We start from the raw sequence: 20,612 nt of genomic DNA, 5'->3' as shown, positions 1-20,612 counted from the left end.
TGCGTGCAGTTCTGTGTTGTGTAACTTTCTCCATTCTCCTGTAACTTCATCCCTCTTAGCCCCAAATATTTTCCTAAGTACCTTATTCACAAACACCCTTAATCTATGTTCCTCTCTCAAAGTGAGAGACCAAGTTTCACAACCATAAAGAAGAACCGGTAATATAACTGTTTTATAAATTCTAACTTCCAGATTTTTTGACAGCAGACTGGATGATAAAAGCTTCTCAACCGAATATCAGGCATTTCCCATATTTATTCCGTGTTTAATTTTCTCCCGAGTAACCACTGTTTCATAAAATCCTGTTCATATTTCCTTGATTTTTAATGGAGTTCTAGGGTGTTACCATAAATCAACAGCAATTTCGATAGCTTTTTATTGACATCCTGTTGTGTTCCAATTCTAGCATTAATTCCGCAAGCCAAATAGTTAAGCTTTGTTACTTGGAAGAAGCAGTCCATTAAATAAACTAATAATATCTATGTATTAATATACAGGGACATCATTTTATTTTTACTTCAATTTTTATTGTACCTGAGTTTTTGAATGTATTTCACTCCCACCCCTTGTACTAATGAAGTTTAACCGTCCTCTACACAGAACCAAGACTGCATATACAGTCATAGTAGCCTTACGGTCATAGTAAACAGTACGTTCCAAAAATATGTTCGCGTTTTCCAGTGACGAAAGAGCTTTCAATATTGAATCATTTTCGCACAGGTACTGTCGTCCATTTGCCTACGTCGTATCCCGGTTTCCCCCACCAGCTTTTATTCGCCAGCTAGTGGCTGGGCTGTCTTAGCTCCTTTCTAGAACATTAATTTCTGTTAGGAATTGGGACGTCTACGTAATATTATACAACTGTTCAAAATAACTTAAATAAAAGGGCCTTGTTAAGTGATTAACTGTCACGTGATTTCCTCCTTTTACGATCCTACGACATAACCACTTGGACGGACAGTAGATAGTATGTCTGAGTAATTTTATCTGTGCGGGTCGGGCAGAAGTGAAGATTGAATTTACAGTACGTAAGGTACTCTTTTATAGAGTAGGTACAGAATTATTTCAACATGAGTTACTAGTACGAAGGACGAAACTAGTAATTGGGATTAGGTACAATAATCTATAGTGCGATAATATGCACATTAGAACTAAAGCCTGTATCGAAATGAACGGCCACCATTTTAAAAAATGTGTTTAAACATCCATATTATGATTATTTTTCAATTTAACTTCATTCTCTATATTGTACGCTAATGTGCTGTAGGCAGTATAATATACACTGCATAATGAATACGTCGACATGGACAGCTCAGTTCGTGAGTAAAAACACTAATTGTTAATACTGTACTGTATTTTGATTAAACAAAAACCTAATGAAAATGATCAAACTCAAAATCGCGATATTTCCTAGTTTACGTAAATGAAGTACTTTTCTTCCCTCCTATACCTAGTAAAGTGATTTGTTTGTATATTACGCCAGCATCATCGAACTCCAGTCGTGGAACGGGGTAGCAAACATCGTTAATCCAGAGGTATAGGCAAGTTAATATTAAAAATTTTAGTAAAAATAAAATGATGTCCCTGTAGATAGGCACTCGGGTGGAATCAGGACCAATGACTTCTTGAATTCAGTGCTGCCAACTACAACGGAACATGTTATTTGGGCTTGGGCGTGGGGCACACATTGACAGTAAATACCGCTCTGGCATGTCATGTACTGCATTAGGCAGAACTGGGATCTGCGAGCCGATCGGCCGTGCCTCCTTCGCGTGCTGTGGCCGGCCAGCATCTGCTCGGAGTCTCAGTCGGAAAAGAAAATGAACAACGGACTCGAGCTGTTTCGCCCGCGGCGCACAAATCAACGAGACAAAAGAGGCGAGGCCATCTCATACCTCGGCTCCTTCGTGTAAACTAAATCAGCAGCAGCAGCAGCCACCGTGCACGGCGCTGCTCCGGCATGAAGATCCCATCCCAGGTGTCTAGGTTTCAGCTCTCAACTGAGTATTTCTAGTACAGCCGTGTTTTACAGTAATGGGAGAAGAACGATTGCTGCAGAAAGTACATAGAAAAAAAAAGGGAAGACCAACGAACACTTCGATGAAAGGAATACTTGAATCAGGGAGAGGGATATTGATGAAAATTTTTGGTTTAATAGACAAGAATGGAAAACAGTTATTAAAAATTCATAAAATTTTAATCATGGGCTCCGGAAAAATTTATTAACATTGTAAAACCGGAAATATATATTATTTTTCCACTTTCTTATTATACGGAGTGTGAAGTAGTTGTCGGTGTGATTTGAAGACCTGTGATTTTGTCGCTGTGATAGGTTTGTCGCTGGTTCCGACTGCGACTATAGTTCGAAAATCATTGCTTCGAGAAATCCCATCTCCAGCCGATATGTGACTCATAGCGATTATGGCGACTGTAGTGCGTGTATATGATCGTATGTGACAGATGCAGGCAACTGCAAGTCATAAGGTTCATATACCTTATTTTATTTCAAGGAGTGCAGTTCGCTGGCTCCTTTGAACACCTACTTACAGATTTATGACTTCCTACACAAACAACTCTGACAATTCCATCCTGTCCCCTCGTCCGAACATTGCACAGTTGCCACAATCCTGATGACCCTCGAAATTATGCAGTGAAACTGACGGGATTCTTGGAATTCGGAAAAGATGCGACAACGCTGCCTCCACGTGGATTTGACGGGAACCTGTCAATTCTTCTAAACGAAGGTTGTGATTGGTTAACAGGAGAAGACAAGATTTCCGTCACAGTAAGGAAGACATTTATTTATGACAACCAATTAATAGTGGGCCGTAGAAGGTCTGTCGGCAAAGTCTTTTCTATGAAACTGCACTCCATGAAATAAAATAAGGTATACTAATTTGAGGGACAAGATAACTGGGATATATTATCATCCCACTCAAAAGGTTAACGCCGGCAACTCTCTGATACTCAGGCTACGTCCACACGTCGCCGAATGCACTCGCACGAATTATTGACCAAATCATTCGTAAACATTCTTGGATGAATATACTCGCCCACACATCGCGATAACATCGCTCACCGCGTGTTTGATACTTCCTGCGCTAATGAGTATTGCGGATATAATATTTATGGCATCGGTATGCCAATTCATAGAAAAGCAACAAACGTAAATATCTGTCGGCTCGTGAAAGAAGACATTCACTATTGCCAAGAATCATCCGAGCACAAAAATCACACTGTGACAAAATCGCCACTATCTGTCTCGGTCATTTTTCCGGAACTGAATCTGTGACTCGTGTGCTACGTGAATACGGTCGTGTGTCTAACAAAGAATCACAATACGAAAATAAAATTCGTCGTTGGGATAGACATCTGAAGAGACGGGAAGCTTGAGGGACAAAAACGTTCAGGAAGACCATCCACTAGTGATGAGTCTGTAAGATGTTTTATCTGCATTCCAAAAAAATAATCGCAAATGTACTCGGCAATTAAAACTTTCACTCTATGGAAATGACAATAACGGCAGTTTCTAGATCTTATAATGTTCATTGAAAAAGTCACTTTTAATTTTTCGGGACATTTCCATCGGCACAACCTCCCGCATGATAATTAATTATTGAAGCGAATTTATAGCAATTAATGAAACCATAGTTTTCTGTCCAAGGGCAGGTCTTTCACTGCGAATGTAGCATTCTTCAATTTTCCCTATATTCCGCCTTCCTCTTAGTCTCCGTATACGATACATATAAGCTTTTCTTAATAATTGGAAGAAAAAATATTTGTCTGTCCAGCATTACTGTATTCAAGATGCCGTCGTTGATTTTATGACACTTCCTATGTAGCAATACAGAACATCATTTTTTTTCAGGAGGAAGGAAAAGGTAATTACATGTCAATAGCTCTACAGAATGAAAGGTTTTCCTGTAAATTCTGCAGTCACTGATGGTACCATGGAAACAGAAATGTAACATGAAATTGTTGCCTCGATGTTTTCCACACGGGGAAAATTCAAAGACGAATTGAAACACCTCAATCAAGTTTCTTGTGAGGGAAAAATTTGGAAAAATCTTGTAAACAACTCATCAGTACCAAGAAGACATGCTGTTGCAATTTTCCGGATGACTAGATCTATTAGATAATTCGGTAGAAAACGTTGGTGAATATGATGACATCATCGAGGATCAGTGTAAGTCTATTGCTGATTAATTAATATTTTCTTCCTTCTGAAAAATTATGTTCTAGGCCTAAACCGTCCCATAGGAGATTTCATAAAATCAACGACGATATACATTATAAATTTGCTCTATTCGAAGGACGAATTAATTTAATATTGGAAGGGACAGAAGTTTATTTCATGTCACTCCTCTGACTCACTCCTGAGTACTTTGTACACATTGCGGTGACAAATGAAGAGACAGAAAAACAAGAGCATATCATGCGCAAGTACAACAGTACATTCCAAGTCGGGTTGGTTTTTGAAGGCAGTGATGCTGAATTGCTCAGTCATGCGTCCCATGGATCTGTGGTAACGAATGATTTATGATTCTCTCAGTTTATTTACGATAAGCTTCATTTCTAATGAATGTGTGCCTATTGGGTAGACCGCACGCCAAACACATATGCCAATGATGTTGCTTAAATAGCATGGAAATGATTAATGTTGTAAAATTTGAAAACATCCTCTCAAAAGTGTATTGACGCTTATAATAACAACTTGAAAGATACATTTTACAGAATAGGATGGACTAATAACTTTCTCTTTAAATGAAGTAGCTTACAGCTCGTCCATCTGTCCGACTGCGTACAGTCTTCTGTCCTAAACTAATGAAAAGATTTTTCTCATGCTTAATAACTCCTAGTAAAATTCACCATGAATGTAGACAATGATTTCTATTCGAATAACTTAAGATCACTGAAAATTGCATGGAACATTGATTTACCGTATGTCATCTCCGAAGAATGTCTCTCGGAAGTCTTATTAAACAAGAAATAGTTGTTCTGCCAAGAAAACTAATTTCACCTTCATACATTCCAATGTTATGCTTCAGGCTTATAGACAATTCTGAGAAATATTGCGCCTTCCCGCTTGCTTTGTTGAAGGTCCTGATGAAACTGATACTGTGTCCTTTTGATACTGTATTTCATTTCTTCTAAAGAGTCTGAGAAAGTTTTGCAGGACAATTCCACTTGCGTTCACATAATTCGGCGGTGGAATGTCAGGCTATAGCATAGTTATGGGAGTACAATTAGACGTAGATCATCATCATCATCATCATCATTTCGAATTTTCGAACGGTAATCCACTTCAACGGAAGAAGAAGAAGAAGAAGAAGTAGAAGAAGGCAGCCGCAGGATTTAAATATGCAGCATAACTTTACGTAGAACTACTTGAGGGTACGATCACACAGCGGAATACTAAAAGAATGAGGGGAATACTAGGGAAAAAAGTAATACAAGAATAACAAAGGCAATACAATGAGAACAAGGAGAATAGGACGAAGACAAAGGAAAGTTAAGAAAAAACAAGAGAAATACAAGGCGAACAAGGAAAATACAAAAAGAGTAAGGGGAAGAGTTTGAATTTTTCTTTGGCAATCAATTCCCAAGTTTCTCTTTACCTAATACTCTGTTTCTGAAATCTGTAGAGTGTAGGAGACGAAACAAATGTAAGTGGTGAGTGGAGAGGGTCAGTCCAATGACCGCTTTGGGAGAAAGCATTGTTTGAAGACGAGCGTCTAAAATGCCATCCTACCTACCACCTTGTTCCACGCGCATCTTTTACCCCTTAGCGGCCGGGAGTCGATGCAGCCCGCGATACACTCCCGCACTGATACACTCCCTTTCGCTTGTCATCGGCTCCACCCAAATGCGTCGACTTACTTCACAGATTCTTGAAACAGCGTGTAGTGAGGAGAAAGACGTAGGTCTACGTTAGAAATTAATATCGCCTGACAAACATTTCAGAGGTACAGTATTTTAGTAGCCTCATAGGCTTACTAGTATTAGAGTAGCATAGTAATAATACTAGTAGTGGTATAATAGTATTAGTAGTAATAACCTAAGAGAAACATATCTTTGGAGAGGCCAATACATACTAAATGAGAATAATATTACAATGGATTTGAAAAAGGTGGAATGTGATACTAGAGATTGGATTAATCTTGCTCAGGATGGGACCGATGGGGGCTTGTTTGAAGGCGGCAATGAACCTCCGGGTTCCTTAAAAGCCATTTGTATGTAAGTAATAATAATAGTTTGTATTTTTCGTAACATATGTCCAAACATGGTTGTAGGCCTATTATTTCTCCCAATAATGTATCCACTCTCTAGTTGTGTCTTATAGACTTTTCTTCGGTTTCGGTTACGTAACCCAGTTATAACGGCTGTAGAGATCAACGTGCTGACCACATATTTCTATCCCCTTACTGACTGCATGATCGTTTACCTCTGCTGAGGCATATGACCATGAGGCCAAAAGTCGTTCTTGGACTTTAATGGGCTGTTTTGTCACATTTCTATATACTAGATAGGATTATATCACCATACAGCAACGGTAGCCCTAGAACTAAAATGATGGCCTCATGGTACAGCCTCAGCGCCCCATCAAGGACATTTGAGTGCCTTACAGAACTTTCCTCCTTATGTCTCAAAGAGAGAGGAAAAAAATAGGCCAAAAAAATCACTTCATTAGGGGGGGGGGAATGTGTGAAATTTCTATTTTTTACATTTTTCAAGCTACGTCCTTGATTTTTTGTACACATAATCATAGTGTGATAGATAATGATGTGGTGAAGTTTCATTTCTGTGAGTCAATTACTTTTCGAGATACTAAAAATATTCTGGAAAATTTGCATATTTCAAAATTAAACGTGTCGCTCAATTTTTTAGTAAAATGTTTGATATTTTTTTTCAAAACCAGTGGCGTATTTAGAAAAATATCACGTATCAAATTTCCTGTATCTTTACTACAGAAGGAGAAAAAATTGTATAACCACTGCATATCTAAAAATAATAATTTTCCATTGCCACTATAAACATTTCATTTTTATTTTAAAAGTATTAATTTAACTGTAAACCCAATGCGCTATTTTGTTAACCACAGTATATAGAACCAGCAGGAAATATTTCATATTCCTAGCATCAAAATTGTAAGAGCCTTTACACTTCGAACCTGACGAAATGTGCTGAAAAAAAAGTGTGAGAAAACAGCTTGTAAAATGTGCATGGAGTTGACATTCAAAGGTGCAGGCATTTATATTTTGCGTAATTTTTATGCTTTCGAGCGCCGCAGAGCATTAAAACTTGCTCAACATAAAAATAAGACACTGATGATTCATTTTTTACAAGAAGACGAAAATGCGATTTTCGACTGAAAATGAGCCAAATTTTCCCCGTCATTCCCATTTAAGTGTAGGAATTAGGCACAATCGCTTGGTAAAAATAAATTTCACAAACAAACCTAAACCCCATTTCATTTTGATTGATAGGCTTTCCCCTCTACTCACACTCTCTACCATCAGTGAAGGGGAAGATGCTTCTGTCCATTTCACAAACATTCTACTAATTGACTTTCAACACAGTGACAAATTTCATTATTTAACATTTGTACCAGTAATCTTTATTTCAAAAGTCTACACTATGCGTTTGTATTTAATTTTCATTGCTGTTAAAATCAACTGACACATTAAAAAAACTACTGACAGCAGAAGATAAATGTTTTCTCCACCGCTAGTTGCTACTATATGGCATACAGAATGGGACAGTCTGCACTGTGTCGCTCCCCTCTAAATGCATACTAGAAGCTAACATTCCTTCATTTAATTAATTATTAGTTGAAAATATTGTAAGAACGGCACTAAAATATACACAAACATGTAATTGTCAAACATCTGTATGGCTGTATTTTATTATTTACTTACGGTCTTACTAATAAAAACTCTATATACAGACGTTTAACTGTCTTATACTTATACAATGAGTACCTAGTTTATACGTCGTGTGTAAATTCCTTACTAATAATCACTACATACGTCGTGTATAACAGTATGACTGTTACACAGCTACGTCATAGTTTCATCATTACTTCGTTACGAAAGGTAATAGAATATCTGAGGTTCTCTATTGCATCCGGTAGAGTGCTCTACTGTGGAGTGTGAAATATCGATAGTACAACTAGCTCTAATCGATTACCACACTATATTTTGGCCAAAGAGTACAAGCTACAGCAATATTATTCTACTTATTCTGTGCTCTTTGGTGTGTTCTTCTGTGGTTACAAGGCATCGATCATCATAAAATGACAGTCGATATGAACAGCTGTTAGAGGGGCGGCCATTTTTTTCTCTGTATACAACGCTTAAACAAGGGGTTTCGTATATATAACTACTGCAAAGCAATTCCCATTGTATAGTTACAGCCTGTTTATACGTCCATAGCTTATTCACGGTTTATTAGTAACGTTTTCTGTCTCAACGCTGCATAAGTCTCGTATATAAACTATACACGGTTTATTAGTAAGACCGTTAGTACTTTATTTGATATTTTATTTTCTCGTGTGTCCAGCTTGGGGGTTGCAGGTATAAGAGGTAACAGCTACCATCTCTGTCGCTGACGGACTAGGTGCAAGTAGAAGAGGAAAGAAATGCCTTCGCATCCTCTCAACTTGTATGAAATGTCGTTCAGTTCACCGTGCTGCAAACGAAATCCACTGAGGTTCAGTTGTGAAGACGGGTACTTCGCGTGGTAGGACGACTATGGCAGGCCCATTCCTCATTATTGTGGTCGGACTACGGCGGTAGCGCATCCCTCACTGGCTTGGCTACTGTTCTACGCGTAGTTTACGATACACCAGTCACATTTTCGTTCTCCCTCATTCAGACTACTCCAATATTTATGCATACCCGGTACAAGCTATTTCAGGTATAGGCAAAGCTGTCCTTGAGTCAAATGAACCTCTCTCAGGAGTCTGATTATCCCAGTGGAAGAGGCTAATCAACTCGCGGCTTCAATAATTATTTTGCATGTTAATCCAGCTGCAGCTCAGTGCTAGAATGCGGGTTTATTATACTGCGAACTCGGTTCGAACACCGGTGATACTTCTTGTCAACAAGACCGGAGGATGAGAGTTCTTCTCAGAGTCCTCCAGTTTCACTCAACATTCCAAGTTTCGTTCCACCAACACACTTCATTTCATTTTATTACTCTTCTCTTCATTTCAAGTTTAATTTCGTTAGATTATTTCATTTATACGTTGATTCATCAATTGAATGTAAGAATTCGTTCAATTTCAACTGATCGGAATTTAGTAGCGTTCAAAAGCAAACTTATTAAGCATTTTCTTACTGCGTAGAGTAGGTTTAATTTTTAATTAATCAATAAAAGAAATGCTTCTCTTTTCTTAACTTTTACAATAAACTGTCTAGCGTTTATTAATCAGTTAATCTTTCAGTACTTTGATTTTTATTGTATTTGTAAATTTAATATTAATTGTAATTATAATTGTAATTGTATTCTTAATATTGTAGTTGTAATCCCCTGGTAGAGGGGAAGAGAAAGCCTGATGGCCTTTGCGATTTGTATAAACGTTAATTAAATCTACAAATTCCAACCGATTGTGCTAATTCTTTCAGAAAGTGTTTAATACGCGTGTCTACACCGGTTTCTATCACTGGTTTCGATTTTCGACCCAAGGAAAAAGTTTGTAAAAATTTAGTTTTTGCGGGATTTTAAGGCATATAAACATGAATAAAAATTACAAATACCATAGGATTCTTCTAATTTTTGAAAAATATATATTAAATTCATGTGTCTGCACACTATCTGTCAAAAGTTTCATGGTCGCATGCAGAAAAACATAAGTTTGTTAGTGTGAGTGGCGCAGTCGGTAGAGTCCTGGCCTTCTGTGTCCGAAGTTGTGGGTTCGATCTTGGGCCAGGTTGATCACATTTAAGTGTGCTTAAATGCGACAGGCTCGTGTCATAAGATTTACTGGCATGTAAAAGAACTCCTGCGGGACAAAATTCCGGCAGTTACTCGTTGAAATTCGACTCTGCAAGTAAAATTCTCGCCTATTATTTTATCATAGGAGATACTGAAATATATCTCACAGTAGTCCTGAAACAAAAATGGAATTCTTAACATCAGCGTCAGTGAACCATTCGTAGTCGATGGATTTTTAAATTAAATTAATAACTCAAAGAATTGAAAGGTTTTCGTTGAGTACAATAGAATTTCGATTATCGTTGCTAATTCGTTTCACAAAACCAGTACGGTTATCGAAATGACAATAGTAAAATCATATAAAATCATGTAGGCCTACTATGCTTAACTGTGGTATTAATCCTAGCAATATCAACGGAGAAAGAGTGTACTTTGTGTCTACCTCCTCCGAAATTTATATTTTAAATATATAATTTATATATTAGAAATATGAAAATATTATTTATTGTCAGTTATGAATCCTTCTATCTTATTCTGTTAGGGGAAAATAGCCATCAATGGACCAGCTAACGATTTCTTATTTTATCTAACAAAGGCAATGCCTTAAAATTCCGTTCATAGACTTCAACAATTGCATTACTAATAAGGAATGATAAAATTAGGCCTAAGTGTCAGGGCTACATCCTATTTATATCTGTTTAAAGTTTAGCTCATTTAAAATTCGGCTATTGGTTCAATGAAGACGACAGGGTTCTATGAATGGACCACTATGTTCCCATGAATGGACTAGAACAAAAATGTTAAAAATATCTCAAAATAATGTGAACAAATGACAAATCATAACAATGAAGAAACACAGATTCGATTAATAGATGTTGAAGTTACTTTTAATCAAATTGTAATCGTATTTTGAAACTGAAAATCATGAAAAAACACATTCCTTATCATTTCGATGTAATAAAGCTATTTTTTTTATAGTTTCTTAAGAATTTTTCATAATTTATTTAAAATCATAAATAAGATTGAGAACATGGTTTATTTCCTGTGTTAAGGTCAAGTTTACCCCAATTTACAGTAAATTTTTAGTTTCCACATATAGACCTAGTTTTTATCACACTTATAGGGGGGAGAGGAACTGGTCACTGTACCACATTATCTCCTGGCTTAGTTGCCTCATGAGTGATGCGTTATTGGTGTCACTTGTGAGATTCAAACCTGTCTTCGGACCGTTGACTAAACAACAACAATCCTACTTATATGACATGTAATTTACATGCACTTTCTATTAGTATGACATGGGAGCGAACCAATGAACACACAATTTTATTGACAATGTAATGTTTATTTCAATTTAAAGATAATTGTACTTTTATTTATAATAGGCAAAAACCACTAATGTACCAAAGGATAAAGCCTTGGTTTCATTTGAGCAAAACAATATTAATTGGCTCGGCTTTTCTTCCATAAGCGGTTATTTTAAGACAAATATTTTAATATTATAAGTACAGTTCTCGCATTTTTTTTTCTAGCAGTGTTACTCAATTATTATTTTTTTTAAATCTCAAATCGGGGGCCGAACAATTACAGCCCGGCCCCCCCCCCTCCAAATGACGCCTCTGGGCGTTTTCATTTCATTTGTTTGTTTAATTCCGAACGAATGAATGTGTTAGGTATATCTTTTATCAATCTAAACCTAAACGAATCTACTGACCTTAAGAATTTCTATTTTGCGTTTATCATAGTGGTTCAATGCCCAGTTTCGCATCCACCATTGGCACTGCTAATAACATATCTAATACGAGTAAATGACTGCAGCAGGCAACAGAACGTCCCTTCGCATGCTACGAACACCTGAAGCTCTGACGTGGTTTGGGATGAGAACATTCTCCGAAGAATTCGCATTAAGTCCTCTGGGCAGGAAAGAACTTGGAGAAGCTCTATAAGCTATTCATACATTTAAGTCTCCACATCTTAAAATACATAAAAACAAGATGGGCAATGTTGATGAGGACCAACGGCAGCCTATAATAGAGAGGGTTGCAGGGAGGGGAGAAATAAATTAAGACAGAGAAAGAAAACCTAAAAAGAGTCGAGATAAAATTATAGAAAGAGAAGAGAGTGCGAGAGAAATTCGTAGGTACCAGACGAAGAAAAGATAAGACGACGAGGAGTTGTGGTGAACCAGGAGGGGGGAGAGAGAAAGAAAACAAGCTACCGTGTTACGTGCGTGCACGGTACAGTCCCTCCCATAAAACATCCACTTCGGCTCTAGGGCAGGCAACAAAAAACTCCGACGCACTCTGAAAAGAACCGCGGGGATAAAAATACCGTGTTTATAAATATATATCAATTGCACGCAACTTAGTTAAGAGAAGACCAACGATTCCAAGAATATAATGTATTTCATTAATTTATTTTCTTGGGAATTTGCATAAGTACAAGTAGAATTCTTATTCTGTAACACATTAAACAACAATTTTCTTACAATTCTGGCATTCTTTTCTCCAGGCTTAGTAAAGCAAAACTTGCATCAGTTATCTAACAACACAATTATGGAAAAATAACTAGACAATCGCTATGGAGCAGTGATCAGCATACCTGACTACAAAATTAGCGGTCCCGGGTTCAAACTCTGCAAACGACAAACTGTCTGGTTAGATTTTCCGGGGTTTTTCCTCAACCAATTCGAAGCAAATGCTGAGCAATTTTCGGCGCTGAATCCTCAAGTTCATTTCGCCATAATTAATTTCAACTTTATTTATCATTGACAATTTCAGGTAAACAAAACAATGCAACAGGGTGTATCGGTGGTGTTCCTTGAGTAACAAGATGAGCATTAGAATGTTATTACTTCAACCTTCAACCAAACAGATGGCAACGTTCTAAGCAAGTTGCAGACCTCTCAGGGGGAGGACGGACGATAAACGTGAACTTCGTCGGAACTGAGCGTTGTGTAAATTGAATCGATAAGTAATGCCACTAAATAATGAATCAGTAGTCTATACTTACAGGAATACGGTCCTACCGACTTCAACTATCATCCGTACGATAGAAGTGCTAACTCAATAAGCTTCGGACTGTATATTGTGCGACCAAGCGCTCATCAGTATTGGCGAAATACTGAATTAGATGTCTTATGTCATTCTTGACAGTCGCAGTGTGCATGTAACATCAGATCTACCAACCTACGAGATATGAAATGTGGTAGATAGGAATTTTATATGAGATATTCTTTTCAACAGCAATAATAATAATAGGCTAATAATAATAATAATAATAATAATAATAATAATAATAATAATAATAATAATAACAATAATAACAATGGGATGAAAACAACATTAAACACGAAAGTTATGCGATCATCTCTACATCCCGGAGATTATCGTGTCAATGATGAGAACTGAAATCGCGAGCTAATTGCGGGTGACTCGTGCATTATGCATGAAATTTAGTAGGTCTACGTTGAACCACAAGCTGATGACAACAAACTTACAACAACGAACATCGATCAATTTCCGGTGCGTCTCGTCACTTGGCCGCACGGTAAGCCTTCAAGCTCCTCCTCTGTTTTTAAAACAAACATACATTACATACTTCTCTAAGAAATTAACGAATTTCATGTGTAATATTCCATGATGAATTGGTTTAATATTGTTAATAGATACTAACTGTAATCAAAATTCGCCCAAGAATTTCAGAGAAGCTGACAGCGCATATCGGCAGGCGCCAAGTGAAGACCCACTTTTTCGATAGAAAGATGGTGAAAATATGTATATTATTTCTTAAACATGTCCAAATAAATTCTTATGAGTATCACAATATCTTTCTTTTTGTATTTCGTATAAAGAGAAAGTGCCGCTTTGGCTCTAAGAATAGTTATGTTTACTAACCAAGCGGTCCATGATTCGTTTCCCGGAGTGGGTAATGGAAGAGATTTATCTTCCATCTACAGTACTGGGCGTTTGTCCCTTATGTACTGTCCTGTGTTGTCTCAGTGGCGGCTCTGTGCTGAGCTGACTACACGACCAGAGAGCCACAATGTGTGCCTATCTAGTATTGGTCAAATAATAATATCCTCTCCTACACTGCACTGGTTTATAAGTCGGTATGAAAAGAAGATAAAATATGAAGATAATAAAAAAGTAAAAGACTGCTGCTATATAATGCATTAATTAATTTTGTGTTCATGTTAAAAAAAATGCGCAGAAGATGGCTTGAATGAAGACAAAACAGACTGCAAGCTTATTTAATGTAATACAGAGAATAAACTGACACATAACAAGCAGGACTGTCGTAATTTCTGTCCCTTCCTGTAGTGTCCAACTAACTAAAGCAAAACAAACCAGTACGGTCGCAGAAAAGGAGGGCATATTTACCAATAAAATTTTACTAATAAAGGAACAGATGCGGAATATGAAAGGAAAAGCTTTCATCATTAATTCAAAATGCACACTTTGTTGTCTTTTAAGTTTAGCAGAAATGTTGAATGACTTTCGCGTCTAGATGTACTTACTCGTGTACCCATATATCAATATTTCAGATCAATACACTGAAGTAAACAACGCAAGTAAGTAAATAAGATAAAGTCGCTCTAACAGAACTATTATATTGCATGAAGTATTATTCCATATACAATCGACCATTTTTTTTCAAAAGCATTTCCTGAATTCAATAGTCTGTTGTGAAATAGATAACACCTTAAAAAAGATTAAAGAGTTTACTCAAATATTTAACCACAAAATATACGGCTGTGTTGAAATTGCGAGACATAACATGTGTGAAGCGTTTATTTGAATTTCTGACTATGTCTGAATAATGCAGTTATAAGAAATATGACTCCACATCGTCTTTTGTCTTGCTTGTGTCCTGTGTTTTTGTTACAGGTGGTCTTTTCACTATCCTGATCACATAATCAGTGTCCCCCGCTCATTCACAATATGTATGCCGTGTTCGTTCAAAATCCTCCCCAGAGAAAATACGTTACGCATCACATAACCCGTATCTTAAAAGCTATTGACGGCAATGAAGAAGATATTACATAAAATTTTATAATGAAAATTTTAAGTTCAATCTATAAGATTTATCTATTCTGCAAATGTTTATTTGCTACAACATTGTATATAGAATATTAACTTTTTCGCCTTTTCGGCATCATCAGATATGTTAAGAAACACGTAATCTAAACCTTGAACAAATTGAACATTGTAATATGCATGACAAATAGATTTTCATGAGTTTTATGTAGTATGTCTTATAAGTAAAAAGTTCATGTAGAAAAAGAATTTCCAGGAAATATAAATTTGGAAGGTCGATATGATTGCAGATACATATAACTTATGTTACAAAACACATATGAAATGTTTAAGATTACAAGTATGTTATATTATATCTTGCATTAAATTATTAACAAAATACGAATGTCAGGAATAATTAATATTGGTGAAAAAGACTTAATTGTTGAATTTTATTAATTATGAGTAGAATGGTGATGTAATATCAATATATTTAAAAGACAATTTATAAAATCAAAAATAGATGATTAATAAAATTAATAATAAATAATGATAAAATTTGATAAAATCTTACGTGTCGTATATTGTCATGCTGTTACAATTAATCTTTCGTAGTTGTTTAACAATACATTTGGCTGTTCTTCAATTCATCAATCTTGAATTTATTGATTGCTTACATAAGTACTGCATTCAAATAGTAGCAAACATAATTGTGTTGGTAGAAACATATGCTTGTAGGTTTTAGAATGGGTGATATGGTATGTGTACGCCTCAGCTTACGTGTGGGTGTTCTACTTGGTGGTTTAATGTGTACTAAAAGTATATATCTTGCCTGTCGTCTGTACCCTTTTCAAGCATAACTTTCCATTAGTTTAGGAATTTGTTATGGATTTATTTATTTCAACTTCAGAAAGCAAAAAATATTCCCTGGTAGTTTCGTCTGTTCCATTCGATTTCCCATCAATCTGCCTCAATCCCCAGGCAGAATATCCCCATTTTACAAGAAAAGGGAAATGTAACTTGAGGGGATAATTGGGAAGGAGTGACAGCTGCGACGGGATGGATTCCGACCTGAGTCAATATGAAGAAAGCGGGGGCCCGGCTACTGGAGTTTCTTCTCGGCCAGATGTCCGAGCTCGGCTGCACGGCAGCGAGGCATGTCCGTCGCTTCTGTAATTTATTGCGATGCGGCAGACAGCCATGGCTAGCTGGTCTGCGGACCAGACGGACGGGACGCACGGCCGCAAGAAGCGAGGCTGCTTGTCTACAGAACGTGCAGGGCACTTGCCTCACATATTCACCTGTGCACAATTCACAAGTGTAACATACCCAGAGCGGACGGATCCTCGGGTTGCGTCTGCCTAGCATCGAACACCACGCAAATTTCAACTTAAGTTCTCGCGCAGACTTTCAGACATTCTAGTTTCACTGTAATTTTCTGGACAACTACTGTACAAATTATAACACACTTTGAACTAACCGTACACTAAATTCAAGTTTCAACTCCATTTCTCTACACACTTCAGCTGATTCTCGTGCAGATTTTCAGACGCTGGTTTTACTGTGACTATTACACTTTTACTACGTCACACTACTTTTGACCAATAAAACGGTACGAAAGACGTCTTTCAACCAATCATGGCTGCTTATCGCACAATTTTATCGCGTCCCTAGCATTTGTTTAGTTTTATCGCGTCTTGTTTATTTTTATCACTACCCTAGCATTTGTTTCTTTGTTTGCCAACATTTCAAACTGCACTGGTCTGGACGTAAAAAAAAAAAAAAAAACAAAAAAAAAACAGAAAATTACAAACCACTCCAGTCGATGTACAGCACTTTCAAATATGACTCACGTTGGCATTCAAGAACAACAATTATTAAAGATCACTCGTCATAGCTATGCATCTTCCCTGAAACCCTATTTACAAATAAATAAAGAGCACCATTCGGAAATCCTGAATAAGTTCAGGGATACACCATATAGCTACATCACCGAGTTCACTTCTTTTACGCACATGTCCAATATAACATCAACTGAACCACCAATCACTAAAACATTCAAATTTGAAAATTGTACCTACTTTCAATAATTGTTTCTTTTAAAATTATTCCTGTTTATTTTTTATTTCATCGCGTTAATTAAAACGTTTCTTGTTTATTTCATCATCCCTAATTAAAACTTTTCTAACACTCGTTTATATTATTTAGGTTATGTTATAGCTTCTGCTATATGATATTATGAATAGCCACGTATTAGAGATTATTTAATACTAAGATTTATTGAAAATCATCTGTTAAGTGACGTTGATTACTGGGATCAGGATAAATTAAGTGGAATGCAACTGTTTTAATAAAAATGAAACTGAATCAACAAAGCCTTCTTGACCAGTAACCGTCTACAGAATGAAGATTCCATAGTTGACACAACTCATAAGAAAACAGCTATTCATAACACACTACTGCCATCTACTAGCGTAATATTTATAATGTTGAGATGATACAAATTTGAAGACAGTTTTGTATTTTCGTAAGTCAATTAATATTTTATTGTATTGGAGTACTTCGTTACTTCTAATCTTTATATACTTTCTTCTAATCGTGTAATAGTCAATTAAATCCCACTCGAGTTTTGATTTTCTCTAGATAAATCAAAACCTCTAGTGAGATTACTGTTGATAACACTTTTGTTCTATGCCAATTCCTGAATTAGAAATTGTAACACGCACTTAGTGGAGGGGTGGCACGGGTTAGGTCTAGCTTGAAATCAACCTTGACTACAGAAAATTCAACTAAATTTCTCTACACACTTCAATTACAGTTCTCGATCCGATTTTCAGACATTGGTTTCACTATGATAACACTTTAGTTCTACGCCACTTTCTGAATAATTATGAATTATTGAGAAACTAACATTCTAAATGTGCTAAGTGCCAAAAACAACTTTCTGAGATACTGATGAAAAACACATTGAGAAATGCATGTTGAGATACCTACAACACTGTCTTTTGGCGCACGAATGAGTCACTTACAGTTGAGCTACGACGAAGACAATTTAGTATGATATTCTCATATGGATGTTCCTCCCTTAGACTGAATAAAATGAAATTTGAAAAATTGGCACTTAGCACATTTGGAATGTTAGGTCTTCAATTATAACACACGCGCAGTGAAGTTAATGTTCGCGGATTACGTCTACCTTTAGCTGAATGCTACACGAAATTCAACTAATTTTGTCTACACACTTAAACTGCAATTCTCGAGCCGATTTTCTGACACTGGTTTCACTGTAATAACACTCTTGTTCTATGACACTTTCAGAACAACTATGAATTGTAACACACACGTACTGAAGTGAATGTCAACGGATTATGTTTAACTTCAACTGAATCCTACACGAAATTCAACTAAATTTGTCTACACACTTAAACTGGAATTCTCGTCTGGACTTTTTGACACTGTTTTCATTATTCCTAGCATTCAACATTATAAGTTACTATCATGATATACATTTTCAGTCATGATGATTTCAATGATTTCACTGCTATATTACTTTTGTTCAATGTCATTTCAGGAATAACTTCTAATTGTAACACAGAATTTACGAATAGAAAGATTTTGTTTTTAGTTATTTAACGACGCTGTATCAACTAGGCCTACTATGTTATTTAGCGTCGATGGAATTGGTGACAGGAAAATTGTATTTGGCGAGATGAGGCCGAGGATTCGACATTGATTACCTAACATTCACATTACGATCGGGGAAAACATAAGAAAAAACTCAATCAAATAATCAGTCCAAGCGGGAATCGAATCCACATTCGATCGGAGCTCCGGATCAACAGGCAAACGGGACACCGCCTAAGCTAGGCGGTATCCAAGGTTCCACCATGCATTGAACACTACAAGAATTCTACTCGTAACTCAAGTTCTTATACTCACTTTCCAGTCACTGTGGTTATAATGCGATGTCAGTTTTCATTAATGTTATTCCATGCAGGAATTTCAAAGCTGGTCATAATGATGTAAACTATATGCAATACGTATTTTGCCATCATTAGTTGTGTTGAAAAGAGTGGATAAAGAAAGAACGATGCTGAAACTGATCAGGAAGAGAAAAAGGAATTGGTTGGGTCATTGGCTGAGAAGAAACTGCCTTTTGAAGGATGCATTGTAAGGAATGATAAACGGGAGAAGAAGACATCAGATGATATACGACATTAAGATTTATGGATCATATGCAGAGACTAAGAGGAAGGGAGAAAATAGGGAAGATTGGAGAATTCTGGATTTGCAGTGAAAGAGCTACCATTGGGCAGAAAAAAATGGATGAATATTATCATAATGTTTTCGCCAGGCCATTCAATATGTTGATCCAATACTAAACATTCCCTAATATCGATATTATTTTGGTCGTATGGTCAGCCTGGCGTAGGGTCATCGTTTCATATAACATAGAACATACATAAATCAAGGGACTCACAATCACTCCCTACGTAAGAAAAATTGCATTTACCTACTAATACCCCACTCAGGTCCATTGAATTCGTAGTTTTGTAGCTCAAACACTATCGCTTGATACACAAGAAATGCCATGTGTTTAATCCATACAAATGACAATTTTTTCAATCTTACGAGTGAGATAAATAGACAAGGGAAATTAATAAATCGCTAAATTTTTATACCTATGACACTAAATAAAGTCGCAAAACCCAATTACGATAACCAGAATCAAGCAGAAAATCAGGAGTTCCAGAATACGTCGCCGGAAGGCTACTCCTCGGCTTTAAATGCCGAAGAAACCAATAAATTATGACAGTTATCTTCTCTATTTTCAGGAAAGATGAGAATGATGAAGAGAGACTAGCAAACGATAAATATAGACAAACTGCCAGAAAACTGACCGAAGTGGATGCTCAAATTTCTTTGCCTCAGAAAGAGCAACTCCATACAACTCGGCAAAGCTGAACAGAACGCGACAGAATAGTAGACGATTTCATCTAAGAGAACCACTTCCGTCACTATTGAATTCCATAAAGTGTACTCACCGGACACGACTGCCAAGCCAAAGAGTTCGCAGTCGCGCATTCCCAGACTTCCGAGGTGGGCACATGTCTGAGCGTACAGTTCCTTGGCTCTGGACTTCGGCTGCAATAAAAACAGACATAAAAGTTAGTTATTTTGGCCATAAAACCATTTAATGCATTTTAATTATGGTTTATTTAGCGACGCTCGCAACTGCAGAGGTTATATCATCGTCCCCGGTGTGCAGGTATTTTGTCCCGCAGTAGTTCTTTTACATGCCAGTAAATCTACTGACATGAGCCTGTCGCATTTAAGCACACTTAAATGCCATCGACCTGGGGCGGGATCGAACCCGCAACCTCGAGCATAGAAGGCCAGCGGTATACCAATTACGCTACTGAGGCCAACCATTTGCTGTATTATGCTCCTGATCACATATAACAGGCTGTCAGCCTAATGGATTTTCAAGGCAATCATTTTTTATCAATTTCACTGTGCTACCATCTAGCGACTGTAAAAGAAGTCACGTTATAACTCATGAAATTGCATGGAGCAACTGTACTTCCATCTAGCGATCGTTACAAAGTCTTTTTGAAGGTGGAGCTTTGGTGGTCGTTCTCATTTCATGTTGTCATT

The 20,612-nt window shown here is 36.8% G+C and overlaps 1 protein-coding gene across 3 annotated transcripts in view; it reads right to left on the bottom strand.

Annotated features, from left to right (window-relative positions):
• ex (FERM domain containing expanded) overlaps window positions 1-20,612 on the bottom strand; it is a 346,792-nt gene that overhangs the window by 104,181 nt on the left and 221,999 nt on the right. For all 3 annotated transcript variants that reach the window (XM_069830635.1, XM_069830636.1, XM_069830637.1), the window contains one exon: window positions 20,000-20,099. In XM_069830635.1, coding sequence (XP_069686736.1) covers window positions 20,000-20,099 — 100 coding nt within the window. The remainder of the gene's footprint in view (window positions 1-19,999; window positions 20,100-20,612) is intronic.

The sequence above is a fragment of the Periplaneta americana genome, chromosome 7 (assembly GCF_040183065.1).
Source record: "Periplaneta americana isolate PAMFEO1 chromosome 7, P.americana_PAMFEO1_priV1, whole genome shotgun sequence".
In the NCBI taxonomy this organism is placed as follows: Eukaryota; Metazoa; Arthropoda; class Insecta; order Blattodea; family Blattidae; genus Periplaneta; species Periplaneta americana.
The sequence above is the reverse complement of the archived record's forward strand: the minus strand, read 5'-3'. Positions and strand labels throughout refer to the sequence as shown.